This window comes from Hipposideros armiger, unplaced genomic scaffold, assembly GCF_001890085.2.
Source record: "Hipposideros armiger isolate ML-2016 unplaced genomic scaffold, ASM189008v1 scaffold_12, whole genome shotgun sequence".
Taxonomy (NCBI): Eukaryota; Metazoa; Chordata; class Mammalia; order Chiroptera; family Hipposideridae; genus Hipposideros; species Hipposideros armiger.
This window is the reverse complement of record NW_017731362.1, coordinates 3,058,921-3,083,152: the sequence shown is the minus strand read 5'-3', so window position 1 is coordinate 3,083,152 and position 24,232 is coordinate 3,058,921. Positions and strand designations below refer to the sequence as shown.

The 24,232-nt window shown below is 37.9% G+C and overlaps 1 protein-coding gene across 1 annotated transcript in view; it reads left to right on the top strand.

Moving 5' to 3' along the window:
* Positions 1-397: 397 nt before the first annotated feature.
* SPPL2A (signal peptide peptidase like 2A) overlaps positions 398-24,232 on the top strand; it is a 48,153-nt gene continuing 24,318 nt past the window's right edge. Inside the window, exons 1-6 of the mRNA XM_019664831.1 lie at positions 398-622; positions 14,753-14,872; positions 15,182-15,364; positions 16,212-16,301; positions 17,394-17,527; positions 23,233-23,384. Of these exons, the coding sequence (XP_019520376.1) occupies positions 554-622; positions 14,753-14,872; positions 15,182-15,364; positions 16,212-16,301; positions 17,394-17,527; positions 23,233-23,384 (748 nt within the window). The 5' untranslated portion in view covers positions 398-553. The remainder of the gene's footprint in view (positions 623-14,752; positions 14,873-15,181; positions 15,365-16,211; positions 16,302-17,393; positions 17,528-23,232; positions 23,385-24,232) is intronic.

Here is a 24,232-nt window from a genome sequence, read left to right as displayed (position 1 = left end):
AACAGAGACCAGTATGGAGGAGTCAGGCGTGGTGGCTTGGATAGGGTGGTTGCAGTGATTTTGGAGAAGCTCGACACTGGGGATACACGTGTGAGAGGGGCCAGCACCTGCTGGTGAGCAGATGAATTAAGGCTCCGAGCACCTGGGTCGTCACTGGGGCGCAGAGCAGCACTCGGTGACTTCCAGGAGAAGGAGGGCCTCGAAACAGTCCCCGGCTTTCCCGGACTCCCAGCGGCGTCCAGGTCCGGCAGCAGGGAGGAGCCCCGCCCCGTCCCGCCACCGGGGGCCCGCCGGCGCAGGGACGCGAGCAGAGCCGGCGGGCGGCGCGCGCGGATTCGGGGCTCCACGTGCTCGGTGCGGGGGGTTTCCGCGTCCTCCGGGCGTGGCCGGAAGAGGAAGTCGGCGCAGCAGCGGCCGCCCCAGCAACAGCGGCGGCGCCGGCCCAGCACCGCCACGCACCCCTGTCCGGCCGGGTCACGGAGGCAGCGCCGCGGCGGGACCCGGAACCTGTCCCGGCCGAGCAGCGCCGCGCCGCCAGGCGTCCAGCTGTCCGATGGGGCCTCAGCGGCGGCTGCCCTCCGCCGCGACCTCCGCCCTGATCTGGGGCTTCCTGCTCCGGCTGGTAAGAGGGGCGGGCGGGCGCTCGGGCCTCCCCGGGGCGGGGCTGCGGCGGCGGCGGCGGCGGCTCGGGCTCCGGTCCTCCCCTCCTCCCCACCCCCCGGGCTCCCGCCCGGACTCTGCTTGCGGCTACGCGGCCTGCTCGCGTTTTCTCCTCTCCTTCCCCTCCCCTTCCCATCACGCCCTTTCCTTCCAGCCTTCCACCCCCAAAGCCCCCAAAGTATCTACCCCCAAGAAAGCTCTCTGCGGAACCCCTCCTGCTGCCTTGACCTTGGTACTTCTCTCTCGCTTTTCACTGTTCCGGGCATTTAAAAGTGACCTCTGAGATTTATTGTCTTGCCTTTCTAACAGCTTCTTAATTTCTTTTCCTACTTGGGAAGAAGAAAAAATGTACATGAAGGTCATTGGTTCAATTTCAAGGATTGCGCTTTAATTGCACTAATACAGATTTGTGTTGTTTTTTCCCTTCCTCCTCAGTAGTTCCTGCTTTGCCTTAGCGCTTATTTGATTCCATGGGGGGGGGGGCGTTTTGGTAATAGTAATAATTTAAAATAACTTTTAAAAGAACACATCAAAGTGTAATGCCTTTAGTGTCTTTTAGTCCTCTGCTTACTTTAAAGGGAAGAGGAGTAGGTTAAATAAGAGTAACAAATATGTGTTCACAAGTTTGTTTTTATAATTACAGAAAAATAGTGTTTTAACGTTCAACATCAAACAACTGAAGCTTCAGTGGGGGTCAGGAGCCCGTGTTCAGTGGTTTAGTTTTTGTTTCTTGTAAGTTTCACTTAGGGAATTTCAGGTTGGAAACTTTTATGAGCTTTATTTACACAGAATTTGTAGGTTGTATGCCTGACTAGTTCTTTCCATTAGAATGTGTAACTTCTCTGAAAGAGTATACTTTATGTACTCTGTAGTTTAAAGGATTACTATTAGTAAATATATTCAATATGAAAGTGTCTTTAATATTTATTAAGAAACCAAAATCAAAGCCTAAGAACGTATAAGTACCTTTGGTGTATTGAGAATTTGCTAGGCAACCATTAATAACATGAATGAGAATAATGTATCTAAAAATTGCTTGGAGGGGGGGTACAATATAAAGAAAGTAACAAAATAGCAGTGTTAGACTGAATCTTTGAGGTGTTGTTTATCATGTTATCAGATATATCCAAAAGATAACAATTCGGATAGTATGTAAAAGATATAAAACTTGTCTCAGTGCTTTGCACTCATTCAATGACTTAAGCTAATTGTAGGAATATATCTTCTCTATCATATTCCCACTAATCCTTTCTCAACGCTAATAATTAATCTAATACATTAGTTGCTCATAAACTTGCATTGAAATTCTTGTAAAAGCTCTGAACCCTTTCACTAGAAAAATGTAAGCAGAATTTTCATATAATTTCAAGGGCTTCACAAATCTATAGGTTGTCTTTGTTCTACATTGTAGCTAGCCTATTGCTCCCACATTCTAGATTTTATTTTTATATTGCATGTATGTATTTTGTTGTATCTTACTGTGTTAATCTTGGGTTCTATACTCCTCAGTCAGGGTTGTGGAAACTCTGGGAGAGGAAGAAACTCAAGGTTCTTCTTGCTAGTCTTAATAATCAAATAGTCATGAGACAGATTAGCAAGAGAAAATAGGGAACCCTACATACAGGAGAGTCAGAGACCCCCACATGCATGAAAGGTTCGAAGACAAGAGAGGTTAAATGGATATATAAGACATTCCGAGATAGGGATGAGGTAAGATGACTCAGGGACTTCAAAGGTCATTGAAAGATGGTGATAAGAAAAAGCAGATGTTTAGCAAATAGAAGTTTGCCCTGCTGTACAGACAGGTCAAAAGAAGTTGGTTATCTGTGATAATCTTCCAAGGCCCCTAATTCAAGTTCTTCCAGGTAGTCAAGAGAGGGGCAGAAGTTTTTCCTGGCCCACAGCCAACTCTCAACCAACTGAGCCACTCAGCCGGCCCTCTGTCCTCCTCTCTTGACATCCCCTGTAAACTAGGTGTGTTCTGCTACCAAAGCTATCAGGGGGAGACAAGCTAAGCTGCTGTGCTGTGGACTGAATTAAGCCCCCTTCCACTCATATGTTGATGCCCTAACCCCAAAATTGATGATTGGAGATGGGGCCTTTGGGAAGTAATTAGGTTTAGATAAGGTCAGAGGGTCCATCACTTGTGATAGGATTGGTGGCCTTATAAGAAAAGACCAGAGAGCTTGCTGTCTCTCCTTCCCTGCTGCCCTTCCCCACCATGTGAAGACACAGTGAGAAGGTGGCCAGAAGGAAAGCTCTCAACAGAAACCGACCATGCTGGCACCTTTATCTTAGACTTCTAGTCTATAGAACTGTGAGAAAATAATTTTCTGTTTAAGCTACGCACTCTGGTATCTTGTTATGGCAGCCCAAGCTGGCTGAGACAGATTTTGGTACCTGTAGTGGAATGCTGCTGTAACAAACACCTAAACATGTGGAAGCAGCTTGATAACTGGGTAATGGGTAGAGGCTAGAAGAGGTTTGAGGTACATGCTAGAAATATAGACACTAAGGGCGATTCTGGTGAGGTGTCAGACAGAGATGAGTAACTTGTCATTGGCAAATGAAGGAAAGTCGATCCTTGTTATAAAATGGCAAAGAGCTTTGCTGAACTGTGTTCTAGTGTTTTGTGGAAGAAAGAATTGTGAGCAGTAAAATTGGATATTAGCTGAGGGGATTTCTAAGCAAATTGTTCATGGAGTAGCTTGGTTCCTCCTGACTGCAAAAGGAGAAAGTAGAATTGAAGAAGAAATTGTTAAGCAAAAAGGACCCAGAATTTGAAGATTTGGAAAATTCTCAGGCTATCCATATTGCAAAAAAATGAGAAAGCTTGTTCTGAAAAGAACATTAAGGGTGTGGCTGAACAACCGTTTGACAACAAATTTATGGGATTATATGAGACAAACACTGCCAGTTTGAACTGAAGGGGACAGAGATGGGAAAAATGAAGAAAGGTTGTTGGACTTCTTGGATTTGACAGGATGGAATGATGGAACTATATGGCTGTGAATATGCGTTATTCTTCAGGAGGATGGAGAAATGGCCCAAAAGCGATTATTGAGAGATCATCAGGGCCACTGCCTCAGTTTCAACAAGACTTAGGCATTTTCTGGGAGCCTTAAGGTGTGGAATTCCACAGAGCCAAAGGGGTGGGACCACCCCACACAGCCATGCGGGTGATGCTGCCACCCCAGTGGGCCTGGAAGGTGGGACGTTGAGTCTAAAAAGTTTATTCTTGAGCCTTGAGATTTAATGGAATTTGTGTTGCTAGGTTTTGGACTTCATTGGGTCTCAGCACCCCTTTATTATTTCTGACTTCTACCGTTTGAAATGGGAATGTCTATCCTATGCCTATCCCAACATTATATTTTGAAAGTGCATAACAATATGGTTTGGCAGGTTCACAGCCAGAGAGTTTGCCTCAAGATGAATTGTATCTTGAGTCTCATATCTGATTTAGATGATCTTTAGATGAGACTTTGGACTTTAGAGTTGATAATGGAATGAATTAAGATTTTTGGGACTCTTGGGATGGAATGAATGTATTTTGCACGAGAAAGGTGAATTTTGGGGGCTGGGGCAGAATGCTGTAGATTGAATTGGTGCCTCTCAAATTCTTATGTTGAAGCCCTGTCCCCCAATGTGGTATTTGGAGATTGGGCCTTTGAGAGATAACTAGGTTTAGAATGAGGTCATCAGCATGGGGCCCTTATGATGGGATTGTTGCCTTGCTCTCCCTCCCTCCCTCCCCACCTGCTTCCCTCCCTACAATGTGAGGACATGTTGAAAAGGCAGCCATCTACAAGCCAGGAAGAGACCCCTTACCAGAAATTGACCATGCACCTGAGCTTGGACTTTAGGCTCTAGACTGTAGGAAAATAAATATTGATTAAGCCATCAGTCTATGGTATTGTTATGGCAGCCTGAGCTTAGACATGCTGGTTTTGTGACATTCCTTCAACTTTGAGATTCTACAAAATTTTTCTTTTATCTTTTCTCCTCTGATCTGTCTCTAGATTCTGCATCCTATTGTCTGCTTTCTAAGTCACTGATGGCTGTGTTTTCTCCTTCCCCGAGTGCAACTCCTATCCTACACATATATCTCCTTTGAAACTCAAAATAATCCTGAGAAGGTTCAGGAAAATTATGACTTGTCCTAGATCATATAGGAAGTCATCAAAAAGAGGACTAGCACCCAGGGATTCTAGACATTTCTTGATATTTTTTTACTAAGTTTGTGTAATAATGATTTTCTTTTGTGAATCAGAAATATATCACAAAATTGATTGGATAAATTTGTGAATTTATCTATTCACAAGACCCAGAATTTGAAGATTTGGAAAATTCTCAGGCTATCCATAATTGCAAAAAAACGAGAACGCTTGTTCTGAAAAGAACACCAAGGATGTGGCTGAACAATGATTTGATAACAAATTTATGGGATTATGTGAGCAGAAACACTGCCAGTTTGAACTGAACGGGACAGAGATGGGGCAAAATGAAGAAAGGTTGTTCGACTTCTTGGATTTGACAGAATGGGATGATGGAACTATGGGCTTTTGAATATACATTATTCTTCAAGAAAAGGGAGAAATGGCCCTAAAGACTTTCTGAGATCATTGGGACCACTGGTTTGAAGATAGGAGAAGTCACGTTTATTATATATTCAATAGTTTTTTTTTTATTCAAAAACACCTGAAATTGAGTCTGTTTACAAAAATCTAGACCAGAACATCTCCAGGTGTAGCAGTTTACCCCAAGATACATTTTTTTTTTCCATTTGATTGCCTTAGGCCAGAATTTGCCAAACTTTACCATGCCCTTTGGTCTTAACTCTGATTTGTGCATTTATATTATCTGTCTGGCCTTGTAAGTATTTGAGTTTGTGAATTCTAGTGTAACTCTATAAATTCTCTAACAGCTGAGATATGTCATTAAGTAGTAAGATTACTTAGGGACAACCAGGAAGAAGGCTGGATCTAGGTAGCAAGTAGAACATAAGCCTCATGAAGGAGAAACGCTAAGGCCGGCCGAGTGACTCAGTTGGTTAAGAGCTCGCTCAAGAGTGTGAGCTCTGAGCAACAGCGGTTCGAGTCCCGGCCCGAGCTGAGCTGCCAACAGGTGGCAGGATGGCTCAGTTAAAAAAAAAAAAAAAAAAAAAAAAACAGGAGAAACAAGGAGAAACCCTACCTGACTCATTCTCTACAATCATATCCCACTCCCCCCCAGCACCACCTAGACTGCAGTAATTCCTTTGAATGAATGAATGGTTACTTTGTCTCCTCTCTGCAACCTAGTACCTCTTTGCCTGTACATTACATTTCCCCAACTTCCCCAAGTGCAAGGATTGATTCTGGCTCTACTTTTCCTATGACCCACAGACTATGATTCCCTTTAAATCCCTTTTTGATGCCCTAGCTCCTCCTGAGCCACTAATTAAGTAATAAGATTACACTTAATCTCTGTGTGTCTGGGTGTAGTCACTCGTATTGCATCATTTCCGTACACCTTTCATAAATACTGGAAGTAGGAATAGAAACTATGTAGATTGCCTTGATTATATGTTACTAGGGAGGAAAGAGGCATAAAAATATATATAATAGTGAATGATCAGAAAGTTATTTAGGCCCGACTTCAGACATACAACCCCAACTCTTTCAACCCTTACTGTATTGCTATTGACTTAAAACTGACTTCTACATAAAGAGAAAGATATTTGTAAAGAAAGGGACACCTCCTGCATTGCCACAGTGTATAGGTAATGCAGGTGATTGTAGCTCCTTGGCATTTACCATTCAGGGATTACACTGTAACTTTATGTCTTCTGTTTCAGGGAATGTAAGCTTTTAAAGAAAAGCCACAGCCCCCATATTGGTCTTTTAAAAATAGAGGAACAGTTTAATTTGTAGATTTTCTGAAGAAAGATTGCAGGGGGTTAATTGGAGAGTTACAGTCACATTCACATACTGCCTCCTGAAACTGAAGGATTAAGTTACCTAATGGATAATGATACAAATAACATAAACCAGATTTAATTGACATAGAAGGATGTGAGGAAGCTGGGACCCAGTGATGCATATGCTGAAGAGTTTTGAAGGAACTTATGGGTGAAAGGGGGGAACTGCTGGCCATCAGATTGCAGGTACACATATGACTGTCACCTCTTGAGAAAATTCCTAGGAGGACCCCAATAATGTCTAGAAGATTGGCGAGTTTCACTGTTATTCATGATGAAGTCTATAGCCATGTGTTCTGTGGACCGACGGCAGAGTATCACCTGGAAGCTTGTTAGAAATGCACAATCATAGGCCCTAAGACCTGCTGGGTCAGAATCTGCATTTTAACAAGAGCATTAAAGTTCAAGAAGCACTGATCTATAATAAAAAATAAGAAATTGCTGTGTAGATTACTAATCTTCAGGAAAAGAGAAGAATCACACATGACTAACCTGTTAAGGTTTTTTAAGGGAATTAAATATATACATGGATAAAGGTTAACATTGTATTATTCAGAGCTTAATCTTGGTGAAAATGGGCCAAGATACAGAGTCCTGGCAGACCCAAAGGATGGCATGGATAACGGGGTAGGGGGTAGTAGGTTAGATAAATTTTTAGCTAGAGAATTATTTTCAAAAGAAATATGTGAAGACTTAAATGTGGAAAATAGATCCAGTGCTGGAAGATACCTTCTGAAGAAGAAAAAAGGGTCGAAGACAGATTGACCAAACCTGTGAGCCAAGGTCAATGAAGAATCCTCGAACAGTGCTGTTGGCTTAGACAGGAGCAGAATGGGCCTGTTTCCAGTAGGTTAATATCACGCTGGTGAGTCAGCATCAGGAGGCTCTTGGAACAGAGGCCAGGAATTCAAATGCCCATGGTTGAAACTACCAAGAGACGAGAGTGTAAAGCATGGCTGTAGCCCCAAGAGGCAGGGACTTGAAAGAGCAAGACTCCGTGTAAGTTCACTGATGAAATAAAGGCCTGTATACTCGCACATGTCCCTCTGCCTAAGGTGTGATTGGTTTGGGAAAATGGGAAGGTAGTACACCTGTAAGGACGTGAGTACAGTATACAGCATTTTAGCTCTTTAGACTTTTGGTAATCATATGACACTTGTCATACCAAAGCTATTTAGGAGAAAAATGATGAAAAGAATAGGCAAGTATAACATGAAGATAGACTTAATCATCAATATTTTTTTACTTGGAAAGAAGATGATGGAATATGACTAAAATCAAGAGATCTGGATAAAGTAAATTAAGAATTATTCACAAACCACAGGCTTCCTGTGAAGTCTTATGTGAGATAAAATTGAGTCAAGAAAGGAAGCACTGCTTCACCCTTTGTGCTAGTAAACTGGCTTCCTTTGCATGTGAGAATCAAGTATAATGCATTATGTAAAGGCCCTGGTGTGAGATTGATGATTTCATGCTCCTGGAGAACACTTAATTTCCACGATCAGTGGTTGTAGGAGCTGGTGTGAATAGGGAGGATTTGGGCAGGTAGTAAGGAGCAGTTGTCATAGGGAAAGGAATTCCTGTTTCAAGATACCTACAATTCTAGTGGGTATTTTGAAAACTACAAGGAAAGGACTTAGAGTTTGGGAGATGTAAGATGTGGGAGGAGCTAATTGAGTATTCGAAGAATTTGAATGGTGGTAGGAGACCCATGCCAGTATCATGGAAGAGAGATATATGTAACCAGAATTTAAACTGGAGGGTGATGGTTCAGCACTAAAGTTGCTTGGGGATCTGGCTGCATGAAGGAACTTGCAGTGATAGCCTAGCTGAAAGACTTATGCTGCTCTGGGTTTTGGAGAGCTCAGTAGTCATCCTGCCTCTTGAGGCCACTTCATTTTGCTCATTTTGGACCTGTTTGAGCTATAAAATGAAGGGATTTGATTATCTCTAAATCCCTTTAAACTCTTGATACTGAGCTTTTTACTTAGAGAATATTGTCATTACCGATTGAAAATATAAACAGGTGTTTTTTAAAAGTTAAGTAGTCATAGAAGACCAGATCACAGTTGATTACAGGGGGGAAATTCAGATGTTTTAGAGCCTGCCTCTAACTTGGAGGATGTGAAGGAAGGTATCCTGCCCTTCCACCACCACAGGGTCTTTGTCAGATGACCTCATGGCACGGGACAAGTCTTACCTAATTTTGTGCTTGTAACGTTTGAAGGGACTCTGAATTTCAAGCCTTTCTCTCTGTGCTTCCCAGCTTAATTCACTCACAGCAGTGTGGTTTCCACTACTTTGTTCTCTTACAGCCTTGCTACTCATAGACCAACAGTGTCAGCACCACCCAGGAGCTTGTTAGAGATGTAGAATCTCACACTTGTACTGACCTACTGAATCAAAATCTGATTTTTAATATGATCACTACGTGATATGTATGCATATTAAATCTTGAGAAGCACTGCTCCTATAGCTGTGGTTCTCAAACTTTCACAAGCAGGATTTCCAGAAGGACTTGTTAAAAATAAACTGCCCAGGGTTTCTGATTCAGTCAGTAGGTGTCGAATAGGGGCCAAGAATTTGCATTTTTAACACCCTCATAACCACAAGCTTTTACTGGAGACTCTTGATGTTAATCACATTCTGTTTGTGGTTGTCAGTTTAAGGTGTTTTTTTTTATTTATTTTTCAATTACAGTTGACATACAGTATTATATTAGTTTCAGGTATACAACATAGTGATTAGGCATTTATATAACTTATGAAGTGATCACCCCGATAAGTCTAGTACCCATCTGGCACCATACATAGTTACTACAATATTATTGACTATATTCCCTATACTGTACTTTACATCCCTGTGGCTGTTTTTATAACTGGCAGTTTGTACTGCTTAATCCCTTTCACCTTCAGACTTGTTTTTAACCTTCCCAATAAGACTATAATTTCTTGTTTAGAATTTCTTTGGAGGAGGGGGACAGCTTTATTGAGATATAATTCACGGACCATTACAATTCACCAATTTAAAGTGTACAATTTAGTGGCTTTTAGTATGTTCACAGATATTGTGCCACAGTCAATTTTATAACATTCACATCACCTCAGAAAGAAAGCAAATAGGTAGAGCACAGATGATTTTGGGGGAAGTGAAATTATTCCATATTCTATTAGATACTGTAATGGTGGATACCCATCATTATACATTTGTCAAAACTTATGGATTGTGCACCACCAAGAGTGAACCCTAATATAAACTGAACTTTGGGTGATAATGATGTATCAATGTAAGTTCATTGATTGTAACAAATATACTGGTGCAGTGTTGACAATGGGGGAGGCTGTGCATGTGTGCGGTAAGGAGGTATGTGGAAACTACTTCCTGCACAGTTTTGCTATGACCCTAAAGCTGATCTAAAAAATAAAGTCAATTTTTTAAAAAAGAAAGAAACGCTATAGCCTTTAGCTATAACCCCCACCCCATCCTCACATCCCACCAAACTCTAAGCAACCACTAATTACTTTGTATTTCTTTTGCATAGTACAAAGTACTTGGCAAGGTACTAGATGTATGTATGTATTATTTTTTTATTTTTTTAGATTTTTTTTTTTTTATTGGGGATGGGGAACAGCCAAGTTGTCCTTCAGTCTTAGTTGTGGAGGGCACAGCTAGCTTAGCTCCCAAGTCCAGTCTCCCATCCGGCCACCGTCGGCAGCTCAGGGCAGTGTTCAATCTTAGTTGCACGTGGGTGTTGCCCACCATCCTGTGCGGGAGTTGAACCGGCAACATTGTTGTTAGGAGCACATGCTCTCACCAGCCGAGTCATCCTGCCACCTGTCGGCAGCTCAGCTCAGGCGCAGCTCACTGGCCCATGTGGGAATTGAACCAGCAACCCTGTTGCTCAGAGCTTGTACTTTTTTTTTTTTTTTTTTTTTTTTTTTAGCTGAGCCATCCTGCTACCTGTTGGCTGCTCAGCTCGGGCTGGACTCGAACTGCTGTTGCTCAGAGCTCAAACTCTCGAGCGAGCTCTTAACCAACTGAGCCACTCAGCCGGCCCTCAGAGCTTGTACTCTTAACCAACTTAGCCACTCAGCCAGCCCATAGATATATGTATTATTAATAATAATAGTTGCCATCTATTGAGAGCTTAATATGTGCAAACAATTATATCATCTAATGTAATCTTCATGACAACTCTATCAGGTTGACATTTATTGTCATCTCAAAAGTGAGGATGTTGAAGTTTAAGACGGGTTAAATGACTTGTAACAAACGTGTAGCCAATAAATAGTCAAACTGCCATTCTATCCCAGGTCTCTAATTCCCAAACTCATGACACCTATTGCTACTAAACTGAATTTTTGAAGCTATACAATCTCTATGAGAAATTCTGCTACGATATTTTTAAGTGTAGTGGGAATGCTTAAGTTGTTTAGTTTTGTTAGCTTGCTCGTGAAATTTGCCACATGTTTCACATTCAATCTAACTATTCTGCAATATGTATGGTTATACTTTCCTCTTTTATACTAACCTTCCTCTAAAGTTTGTGTTTTGCCTTAGTAATTCCTATGTCAGTGAGTTTTGCTTTCATTTTACCAGTGATGAATTTCCTGCTATTGTAGGAAGATTGTAATCCCTTTATCGCAGTAAATCTTACTCATATTTGGACATCTACTTACTTGGACATTTAAGCTTTTTTTTAATCTCTTAGTTTTTGTAATTATAAAAGTAACACTGAACATAATACAGTTATGTAAGAGGAGGTAGTATATTTGTATGAATATAGAAAATCTAATGTATAAAATTTAAATTTTAGAAAAGCTACAGAGCAGTATATTTCATATGATCTCCTATATCTCATGTTTGAAACAAACTATATGTATTTGATATGTATATCCTAAAAATTCATAGGTAGTATCTGGAAAGATATAAAAGAAACCCCTTAGAGTGTGACTATGACAGCCAGGATAAGAGGAGAGGGACTATATACCTTTCTGTTTTGTTTGAATGTTTTTTCCATTTTTAAGTTTCTCCAATCTTCTCCTACCCTCACCTTTGCCTTTGTTTTCCTTTCACTCCTTTTTTTTAGAAATTTTTTATTGGGGAACAGTGTTTTTTCAGGACCCATAAGCTGCAAGTCAAGTAGTTGTCTTCAATCTAGTTGTGGAGGGTGCAGCTCACTGGCTCATGTGAGAATTGAACCAGCAACCTTGGTTCCTGTGCTCCAACCATCTGAGCTAACAGGCCGCCCCTCCTTTTTTTTTTTTTTAATAGCCTCTTGTGTCTCTCCACATTCTCTTTCAAGCTCACATGAATGTACAGATACAGAATGTGCAGATACATATAAGGAGCTTTAGGAAGTCACTATATTTATAAAAAACAGTATTATACTATAAATATCTTCCTGGAACTTGCTCTTCTAACTATGGGCACCTGTTTCTACAGGTAGATCTAGCTAGTTCTTTCTTTTTAAAAATCCAGGTATTTTTATTATTATTATTATTATTATTATTATTATTATATCTCTAATCCGCCAAATTGCCTAGTTCTTTCTTTTTAATAGCTGTGTACTATGCATACCTTGATGTAATTGGCTCCTATTGGTGGAAGTTGTTGATTTTTTTTTTTTTTGCTATAACAATGCTGCAGCGAATATCCTTATACATTTATCTTTGTGCATTTGCGTAATGTATCTGTAGGATATGAATCAGGATTCTATGTATCAAAATTTTTGATTGATACTGCCAATTGTCTACTGTAAAGGTTATACCATTTCAGTAGCATTGTGCACAATGAGAACTCAAATCCTGATCTAAAAAATATCATTCCTTTCCAAAAGGAGCTTAGTAGAATGGCTGGTTCCAGGCCTGTGGCAGGTAAAGGATAAAGTCAGCCTAGGATAGACATCTTGTGCCAATAAAACAGGATGTCCTCAAAGACTAGTGGGGTCTTGTCAAAAGCATACAAAGAGCCAGCTGGAAGAGGCTCTACTGGCTAAATTTGGAACAATTTGAACATCAAGTGAATAATTGCAATCACATTACACTAAATTTTTAAAAATCAATGAATCTCTAGTGATACTAAACAAAGGATGGTAGAGGGAGAGAGTAAAACTTCTAAAAAAAATACTAGCTAATAAATGTAGAAGGAATGACAGTGTTAAAAAACATTCACCATTTTGCAACCTTCAATGTAATATATAAAATGAAATTCAGGCATGGATCATCATGGAGACTAAAACACTAGGTGAGAGGTTGTGGAAGTGTTCTTTGGACGCTACAGATTACTTACTTACCAGTCACAAAGGGAGGAAAAAATAACTTTACACTGGAGAAATTTTGCAGTTGCTAAGTTAACCAAATAATCAAACTTGGCATCACTAATTGGGGTCATTGTGACACATGGTGTCATGTGACACCATTTTATTGCATGCAATAAGAAATCCATTTTACTTACAGAGTATTCATTTCAAAAATATTTCATCTAAACCTAATCAACCCTCACAATTATCTACAGCAGCGCTTCTCAACCTGTGGGTCGCCACCCCTTTTGGGGGTCGAACGACCCTTTCACAGGGGTCGCCTAAGACTATCGGAAAACAAAAAGCTATTTACATTATGATTCATAACTGCAAAATTACAGTTATAGAGTAGCAACAAAAATAATTTTATGGTTGGGGGTAACACATGAGGAACTGTATTAAGGGGTCGCGGCATTAGGAAGGTTGAGAACCGCTGATCTACAGGATTACCCTCTGTAGTTAGAATTGTGGATGATTCTGCTGTATGATCATAGATAGGTTGTGTTAGTAATTTCTCCGGGTCTCAGAGCCCTCATTTGTAAAAGACTGATATTGATCAGATAAATGCATGCAAATAACCTGAACATACTTTGTTTAGTTTGTATAGTTTGTTTATAACTAGTTTGGTGAATAGTGAGAATTTAACATATTGGTTTATCTCAGCTGTCAGAATCTATTCATGGCCACCAAGTATATAGCTGAATGATAATTACATTTTTTTCCCCACAAATAATTTTTAGTCTAATTATTCTATGTAATTTGATGGCATTTTAATTGAATTCTCTATACTTGCTTAGCCCCGTAAGCTAATGAAGCCCTAAGTATGCCAGAAAGCCTTCTAATAATCCCAGATGATCAAGGGAGATTTTACTAGGAGAGCATGGATTACTGTCTTTCTGTACTCTTTAGAAATTTAGATTGACTAGTGTGAAATTACCAATTTTATAGATAAAATGGTCAAACATCAGCAATTTTATGTGGCTCAATCTAAAGCATGCTTTCGTGGTAAAGGTTTAGTACATCATCTTTATTTGGCAAGCAGTCTTTTTTCTCTCATGTTTTAGAGACAGGTTTGCTCAGAGGGGAGAGAGGAAGGATTTGGATTGATCCAAGTTTGAAGGGAATTGTTATGTGGAGTGGTATCCTAATTATCTTAGGATGGCTCATCATTTCATCTCCACTCCCACCCCCATGTATAATAGTTATTCTTTTCAGTCACTTCTTACCTCTTTTCTCTCTCTTCTTTCCAGGTAGTGAGACGTGAGACCAAATGAAAGAACATTTTTCTAGCTCTTATTTTTCCTCAGTTTAAACTCTGGATGGGTCTTTGTGAATACGCAGTTGCAGAATTTTCAGAACTTGAGAGTTTCAGTTTCTTTGGTTCTTTTCTAAAGATAGCACTTAGAAATAATAATGTACCTTTTTTTTTTTAACCCTTGTTACTCATAGAGTATGGAAGGTATGACAGATTGGGGAATTTCAAGTGGATTTTCTTTTATAGAACATAAACAATGAAATAATACACCTAAGAGATTGGGAAGGAAAGTTTCAGACTCTGAAGGGAGTACTGAAGTTATCACTTGGATGTGGTCTTTATAACACGGGCCATAATTGTATTCCCATAACAAAGTGACTTATCTTCTTCAAAGGATGTGTTCTGGGCAAATGTGTATACTTTCAGCATTTCCTCAAACAAGAAGAAATAAATTCATTGGAGGACCTTTCCTCTTAAGGAAATGTGGTCAAGCCTGTATGCCAATAGCTTTATTAAAATCCTTAGTTGTTGGCAAGCCAAATTATCACCAGTGTAAAAATTATTGTTTGTGTCCTAGACAGCTGCTCAGGAAGCAATCCTGCATGCATCTGGAAATGGGACACTTTTACCATCTAAGGACTACTGTATGTTATATAACCCTCATTGGACAGCTCTTCCAAGTACCTTAGAAAATGCAGTAAGTAAATCACAGTTACTATTTGTTTGTAAGCATAAAAATATTGAAAGGTGAAAATGAGTGATTATTATGTTTTACTGTACGAACTAGTTATAGTATCTGATACTAAATTTTATTGCTTTTGCTTTAGTGGTGTTTTTTTCTGTGGGAAAAACAAGTTAGGGAATTTTAAAATACCTCAAAGCCTGATTGTCATAAAATATTTCTAATTTTAAAGAACCTTGTATTAAACCAATAGATACTTTGTCACTGAATGCATTTAGGGAGAAATACAGTATTTATCATGTTAAAGACATTTCTTCTTTTCAGACCGCCATTAGTTTGATGAATCTGACTTTCACACCACTGTGCAACATTTCTGATATTCCTCCTGAGGGAATAAAGAACAAGGCAGTTGTGGTACAGTGGGGAACCTGCCATTTTCTTCAAAAAGCCGGAATTGCAAAAAAAGGAGGTGCTGAAGCATTGTTGGTTGCCAATAACAGTGTACTAGTAAGTTATAAAACTATCATAACTTCTTTTGAGCTCATGATAATTTCACAGGTTGAACTCTTCTTTGTGTATGGTTTAGGGGCTGAGTTTTGAATCTTATGGTAGGATTCTTTTTAAATAAGCAGCTTGGTTATGTTAGGTGTTTAATTGGAAAATTTTATAGTTTCTTTTCTATTCCTAAAGTAAATGTGACTTTGTTAGGAACAAATATATATTTATATGTATGTGTGTTATGTATGATATAACTGTATATATCAGTTTGAGAACTTTTACTATAATATTAAGAAAGAACATGGTATCTCATTGTTATAATGAAACCATGTTATTCAAGGACCTGCTATATTTGACTGATGAAAAGCTGAATATATAACAGAATCAAAAGGTAAGGGAGTAGAGATACTGAAGTAGATGTATTATATTTGCATGATATATTAATTATAATAGCAACACTACATAGAGTCTTCTACTAACTTAAAACTGTTACAGTAATGACAGTTGTACAAGTACTTTTTTCTCCTTCACTGGCATAGTTAACATATTTGTACATGCCTGATTATAATATATAATGTGGAGATAGTAAATTATGCTATAGATCAACACTTGATACAAATATGTCATGTGTATGTTTAGTCTTAATTGATTTTCTTTTAATCAACTTTACTGAAATATCATTTATATATACTCTAGACCCATTTTAAGTGTAAGAAAATATTAAGAAAGAACACATGAAACTTTGTTTTATAACTTTAAAAAAGATGTAATATTTATATTTAATGGAATAATTTTTATTTTATTCTGTAAATATATAATAGTAGTTCATATGTTTTCATAAAGTTTTTTCTTTTAGTTTCCTCCCTCAGGGAACAAATCTGAATTTCATGATGTGGAAATACTGATTGCATTTATACAGCACAAAGACTTTAAAGATATGAAGCAGGTAAATTAGTAATTATATATTAGACAAAGTTTATAAATAGTACAGCTCTTTACTTTTTTTTTTTTTTTTTAAAGATTTTATTGGGGAATCAGGGGAAGGGGAACAGATAAGTTGCTGTTGTTTTGTTCTTCAGTCTAGTTGTGGAGGACGTTGCTTCACTGGCCCAAGCTGACATCATCATTGCGCTCTTCCTGGGTGAGGCAGATCAGTCTTCGGCTTCTGGACGGCCGTTCACAGCGGCTGCTGGCCGCTCACTCTGGCTGCTGGCTACACACAGTAGCCCATGGCAACCCACTGCAGCAAGGGCTGCAGCCCATGCCGTCGCCGGTGACTCACGGCAGCCCAGCTCCAGGTCGAGCTGTTGTTCAGCATCTTAGCTTGTATAGAGGGCAGTGTCACTAGCCCTCATACGTGGGATCCGAACACGGGCATTCTGGCGTCCCAAGCCAGCTCTTAACCAATGCGCCACTCGGCCGGCCCCAGCTCTTTACTTTTAACCAATTATATTTAATTTAAATTTTATGTATGCTCCACTTGCTATTAAGCTGTAAAGGAGAGTTCTGGTCAAAATGGCGGAGTAGGTGGAAAAAACACTTAGTAATAAATTCACAGCACCATAGGTAGAGATCTTTTCAGATGTTCAGTTGTGATACTAACATCCTATTAGGCTCCATCTAATCACAGTACATACAATGTCTTATGACTTGAAGTAAACTAATACATTTCTTATTTTCTCAGTATAAGAAAAAAACCAAACTACAATACAAAGACCTATCAAGTCTTTACTTAGAAACTATTCACCTCTCATTCAGCAAAAGGTATTTCTGAGCCCTGACTTTAGAAAGGATATTTGTTTTGACCTCTTTAAAAATCTGTGATTGTGTGGAACACTGCACTTTCAAGATTTAATAAACCAAAGTATAGCCTCATAATTTTGACAAGAGAATATATCATATTGTTAAAAATAGTTCTAGTATTCTTGACTGTCTGATATATAGTATCCATCCCAGAGTGAAATTGGAGTATTGCTGCCATATGCTGTAATGGAAAGAAAACTAATGCCAATTTTAACTCTCCTTTTTTGCCTCTCAGACCCTTGGAGATAATATTACTGTGAAAATGTATTCTCCATCATGGCCTAACTTTGACTACACGATGGTGGTTATTTTTGTAATTGCTGTGTTCACTGTGGCATTAGGAGGGTACTGGAGTGGACTAATTGAATTGTGAGTTTAATTAAACTTTAATGTTTTTGTGATAAATGGTTACAAATTATTGTTTGACAATTATTTTAATCATGTGACAACATTTCATTTAAAATTCTACCTGACCCCAGAATATAATGTTGTTAAGATCAGATTGCAATTTGTCCTCATAAAAGTCATGTGTGAGGTGGTAGCTCATTGTGGTTTTGATTTGCATTTTCTTTTTTTTTTTTTAAATTGGGGAATTGGGGAAGGTGACCAGCCAAGTTGTTGTTCTTCAATCTTAGTTGTGGAGGGCGCCAGTCACCGTCTGGCTGCCAGGCGGCAGCTGATGGCCTCTAAGCTCAAGGTGCTGTGTTCAATCTTAGTTGTGGGTGGGCCACCATCCCATGTGGGAGTCGAACCAGCAGCCTTGCTGTTAAGAGCACACGCTCTATCTACTGAGCCATCTGGGTGGCAGCTCAGTTTAAGGTGCCAAGTTCAGTCTCAGTTGCGGGTGGGCATAGCCCACCATCGAACAGGCAGTCTTGTTGTTAGGAGCATGTGCTCTCACCAGCTGAGTCATCCTGCCACCTGTTGGCAGCCCAGTGGCAGCTCAGCTTGGGCACAGCGTCACTGGCCCATGAGGGAATCAAACCTGCGGCCCTGTTGCTCAGAGCTCGTGCTCTTAAGCTAACTCTTAATCAACTGAGCCACTTGGCTGGCCCGATTTGCATTTTCTTAATGACTTGTGAAGTTGAGCATCTTTTTGCCATTTGTATGTCCTCTTAAGAGAAGTGTCTGTTTAGGTCCTCTGCCCATTTTGGATTTTTTGTTGTTGAGTTGTATGAGTACTCAATATATTTTGGATATTAGTCCCTTTTTAGAGGTGCTGTTTGCACATATCTTTGCCCATTTGGTGGTTGCCTGTTTGTTTTGTTGATGGTTTCTTTTGGTGTGCAGAAGCTTTTTCGTTGGATACAGTCCCATTCATTTTATTTTTGGTTTTACTTCTCTTGCCTTTGAGGTCGAATTCATAAAATCCTCTTTGAACCCAAGGTCCATAAGTTTAGTACCTATGCTTTCTTCTATGCAGTTTATTGTTTCAGGTCTTATGTTTAGGTCTTTGATCCATTTTGAGTTTATATTGGCATATGGTGACGAATATCGCAATCTAGTTTTATTCTTTTGCACGTGGCTTTCCAATTTTCCAGCACCATTTATTGAAGAGGCTTTCTTTCCTCTGTTGTATGCTTTTGGCTCCTTTGTTGAAAATTATTTGCCCATATATATGTGGGTTTATTTCTGGGTTCTCAATTCTGTTACATTGGTCTTTATGTCTGTGTTTCTGCCAATACCATGCTGTTTTGATTACTGTCACTTTGTACTATAATGTAAAGTCAGGGAGTGTGATACTTCCAGCCTTGTTCTTTTTTCTCAGGATTGCTTTGGCTTCCGGGTCTTTTGTGATTCCATACAAATCTGATTATTTTTTTTGTTCTGTTTCTTTTTTAAAAAGTGCCATTAGGATTTTGATTGCATTAAATCTGTATATTGCTCTCAGTAATATGGCCATTTTAACTGTGTTGGTTCTTCCAGTTCATGAACATGGAATGTTTGCATTTCTTTGTGTCTTCTTCAATTTCTTTTAAAAATGTCTTATAATTTTCAGTATATAGGTTCTTCACATCCTTTGTTAATTTTATTCCTAGGTAGTTTATTCTTTCTGTTGCAATTGCAAAAGGAATTGTTTTCTCATTTCTTTTTCTGAAATTTCATTGTTAATATATAGGAACACAATGGATTTTTGTACATTGATTTTGTATCCTTCAACTTTAATGTATTTGTTTATTGTTTATAATAGTTTTTTTGGTGGAGTCTTTAGGGTTTTCTATATAAAGAATCATGTCATTTGCAAAAAGTGACAATTTAACTTCTTCATTCCCAGTTCAGATGCCTTTTATTTCTTTCTCTTTCCCGATTGCTCTGGCTAGGACTTCCAATACTATGTTGAATAACAGTGGTGATAGGGGACAACTCTGCCTTGTTCCTGAATGTAGAGCAAAAGGCTTCAGTTTTTCACCAAGTATGATATTAGCTGAGGGTTTGTCATATATGGCCTTTATTATATTGAAGTACTTTCTTTTTATACCCATTTTATTTAGTATTTTAATCATAAATTCATGTTGTATCTTGTCAAATGCTTTTTTCTGCTTCTATTGATATGATCATATGATTTTTATCCTTTATTTTGTTTATGTGGTGTATTACATTGATTGATTTGCGTTTGTTGAACCATCCTTGTGCCACTGGAATGAATCCCACTTGATCATGATGTATAATCTTTTTAATGTATTGTTGTATACTATTTGCTAGTATTTTGTTTAGGATCTTTGCATCTATATTCCTCAGAGATATTTCTTTTTTGTGTTTTCCTTACCAGGTTTTGGTATCAAGGTAAAGTTGGTCTCATAAAATGAGTTAATAAGTATTGTCTCTTCAATTTTTTGAAAGAGTTTGAGAAGGGCAGGTATTAAATCCTCTTTGAATGTTTGGTACAATTCACTAGTGAAGCCATCTGTTCCTGGACTTTTGTTTTTGGGAGATTTTTGATGATTGTTTCAATTTCCTTGTTGTTGCTTGGGCTATTTAGATTTTTAGTTTCTATTTATATATTTTTTATTTCTAGGAAGATTTATATATTTCTAAGGAAGATTATATATTTCTAAGAACTTGTACATTTCTTCTAGGTTATTGAATTTGGTGGCATATAGTCCTTAACAGTATTCTTGTATGATTCTTTGTATTTCTGTGGTATGTCATAACTTCTCTTTCATTTCTGATTTTGTTTATTTGTGTCTTTTCTCTTTTTTCTTTAGTGTGTCTAGCTAGGGGTTTGTTAATTTTATTAATCTTTTCAAAGAACCAGCTCTTTGTTGTATTAATTTTTTCTATTGTCTTTTTCTCTATTTCATTTAATTCTGCTCTAATTTTTATTATTTCCTTTATTCTGCTGACTTTGGGTTTCATTTGTTCTTCTTATTCTAGTTCTTTAAGATGGAACATTAGGTTGTTTGGGATTTTTCTTCTTTCTCGAGATAGGCTTGTAATGATATAAACTGTCCTCTTACTACTGCTTTGCCTGCATCCCCCAAATTTTGATATGTTGTATTTTCATTCTCATTTGTTTCTAAGTATATTTTTATCTCTCCTTTTATTTCTTCTTTGACCCAGTCGTTCTTTAGTAGTATGTTTCTTAATCTCCACATATTTGTGGTTTTTCTTGCTTTCTTTTCCATTTCATCTCCAATTTCAAAACTTTGTGGTCAGAGAATATACTTGGTATGATTTCAGTCTTCTTAAATTTGTTGAGGCTAGTTTCGTGTTCTAACTTATGGTCTGTCTTTGAGAATGTCCCATGTGCACTAGAGAAGAATGTATAATTTGGTGTTCTGGGATGAAAGGCTCTATAAATGAATTAAAATACTAAAATTTGATTGACTTAGATCAAGAGAGAAATTCTATGGTTTCACAGGTTTAGGCTTCTGGAGTATTGAGCTTTAAATATTTTACGTATTTGGAAAACATGATTCAACATGTATCAGTTACGTTTTCGTGTAAGCTTTTTTTTTTTCTTCCTTATTAGTCTTTATGAAGCAGAGTATGTAAGAAGATTTCCAAGATCATTTTCTAGATTATTTGGTGCAATTTTGTAAATAATGTACCCAAAACTACTGATGGATTAAAAATCTTTTTCCATTTAATATGGATTATCCCTATACTTTCATTACTATTTAAATTGTTTCTTTAGAATAGTGCTTCTCAAACTGTAATGTGCATACAAATTGTCTTGAGGTCTTATTAAAATATAGGTTCAGATTTGGTATTTTTAACAAGTTCCCAAGTGATTTTGCTGATGCATGGATCACACTTTCAGTTAAGTAAGGCAAGCTTCATAAACATGTCAGAGTAGTCGCCTCCTGAAGAAAATTGGGTATTGGAGAGGAGTGTATGTATGTTTTTTATTCATAAAACACCATCATGGGAAGAAACAACAAATGTTTTGCCTTCAGTCTCTAGGTTAGGAGAGTAGTTGTCCTTTACCTGTAGGATTATGGATTTTAAAATTGAGGCAGGTGATTCTAGGATTCTATCTAAAGATAGAAAGAAGTAAATGTATGTGTGTTTGGAGTGGGAGACAATATGAATCAGTGATAAAAAGGAAAATTTTTCATGAAAAGTAGAATTATTAAGAACATAAGGACTATCATTTAGGAAATAAAGAATAAGATTAAAAAAAAAGAGGAAAGAGAATAAGGCTTAGGGAAGGGAAAATTGCCAGAACATAACCCAGAATTACCCTGCCAAATGAAAGGCGCACCTTACGCAAAAGGAAAAGATACCTTGGTTCCATATAAAGATTTTTCAGTAGAGACTTAAAATCTTATAATGAGATCACTGGTCATCAAGCTTCATAAACCCAAGCTTGCATGGAAGAAGGCTTAGCTTCCCTCCCATTACATGTGGCTCTTGAGAGATCTGAGAGTACAAGTTTTTTAAAGGTAAATTGTAGTAGTTTAATGTGATAAAATCTAGTATGCATTTTCCGTTCAAGAAATTGCCTGGTGCTTTTTTGTACACTGAATACAAATATATAAATCTTACATTATTATGGCTTACATGTGTATTATGATAAAAAGGTCTTTAAATGTATCTATTTGTAATGACAGATACCAGAAGTTGGCACGTTTTCCTACTTGGGTATCAGTTTTATTGAAACTTAAGTTAATAATCCTGTCATCCAGCTCTACAGTTTCAGGGAGGTGCTGTTGTGTCTTTCCCTCCTTTTATTCCAGGCAGCCTAACCCTAAAATCACAGATACTTAATGTGGTGGCCATCCCAATCAACAGTTTTCTAATAAAAAAGTGGCATATTGGTAAATAAGCAGTTTGGTAAATTTGCAATTTGATAGAAATAAACTTTTTTTTAAACCTGAGTTTGTATTGAGCCCAGACCCAATGAGAAGGGAACAGAGTTTAGTAGCCAGAGTTAATGGGATTAGAGCTAGAAAAGTATGAAGTGGCTTCCATATAATTGGGAGAAGTTAGTAGGTGACAGAACAGAGACTGCTCAACAAAGGACACTGTGGCTCTTTGCTCTTCAACATCTGTCTCTCTTTTATTAGCAAAGGTTGTTGAAGGAATTAGAAATAATATTTTGCTATCTTAAATCAAGGTAGGACAAAGCTATGTCTTGAATTTCTTTTGAATCCTTCATAATACATTGATGAGCACTGAATAGGCATATAGTAAATAGTGAGTGGATGGGTAGTTTTACATTTAAAAGAAGCTACTTTTAGAAGTACTTTACTATGTGTAAATTGATAATATTAAGTATGTAAGGAAAATTGGTAATTTTCTGAAATGTATTACGTTGGCATAATTTGCAAAGTAGAGTGTATAAACATCCACAAACATTAATTTATTTATACAATAAATGTCATCTGTTTCAACAATTTTGCCTCCAAAAAAAAATGCTGTTTCAAAACTTAGTAGTTAATAACAGGTTATCTCTGGAGGGGAGAATTGTAGGGAGTTTTTACTTTCTGGATTAAATATTTCTTTTTGGTGTGGGTTTTTTTTTTAAGTATATTACTTTATAATCAATAACATTTAAGTTGATGTTAAAGATAGATTTTTTAAAATAGCAGAGATTTCTTTTTTAAGCTCTGTGTCTGTTTATGCAGGGAAAACATGAAGGCAATGGCAAACCCTGAAGATGGAGAAATGAGGAAAAAGAAGGAAGAATATTTAACTTTTAGTCCTCTAACAGTTGTAATATTTGTGGTCATCTGCTGTGTTATGATGGTCTTACTTTATTTCTTCTACAAATGGTTGGGTAAGAAGTCATATTTGATACCTTTAGCATACAATCTTTTCATTTACTTTGCCAGATTTACTTTTTCCTTTAAAGCATTCTATCTGGAAAAATTAAGTGAATAATTAAAACGTGATATTAACTTTTTAAATTGTCAGAAGTGTTAGGTCCCCATTACTCTGGGATAAAAAATATTCAGATTAAAAATATACTGTCTTGCGATAAAAACACTTCTTGATGGATGATTTGAAAGAATTGTTCTGGTTCCTAAATTTCCTTCTCTGCAGATAAAGTATGATAGCCTAGTATCTAAGGAGCAGACTAGGGATTTCCTGGTGGCTATTCATATTATTGATCTATTGCCTCTGCATACCCCTAAAGGGTAGTTTATTCTTTTGTCAGTTTGCAAATCAAGAGGTTGTATTGCTTGAATTTTGTTTTACTTATATAAACAGGATCATACCATATCTAAAGACACATGTGTTTGCCAGTGGTCTAGAGACTAACTGATACTTTTTTTCTATAAGAAGCAGACGTAGGAATTGTAATGGCTTGTTCAACCCCTGGATAGTTTTAATGGTCTTATTGGATGGAAATTTGCCATCCATGGCCAATATACAGCACAAAGAGGAGGTGGTGAGACCAGGGAAAATGGAGCGTGCCTGATGAGAACTAGCAAAAGCCCTTTGTAAAACCACCAAAGGCAACAATGCTTATTTGGAGAACATGAGTATAATTTTCTGGACTAGAAAACTAAGGCCCTAAAGTTGTTTCAGCTTATTCCATTTCTCCTGTCCTGTGGCAGCAATTTAAAAATATGACCTATGACATATCTTTCCAATTAGAAAAAAATCATTCTTTGAATATCA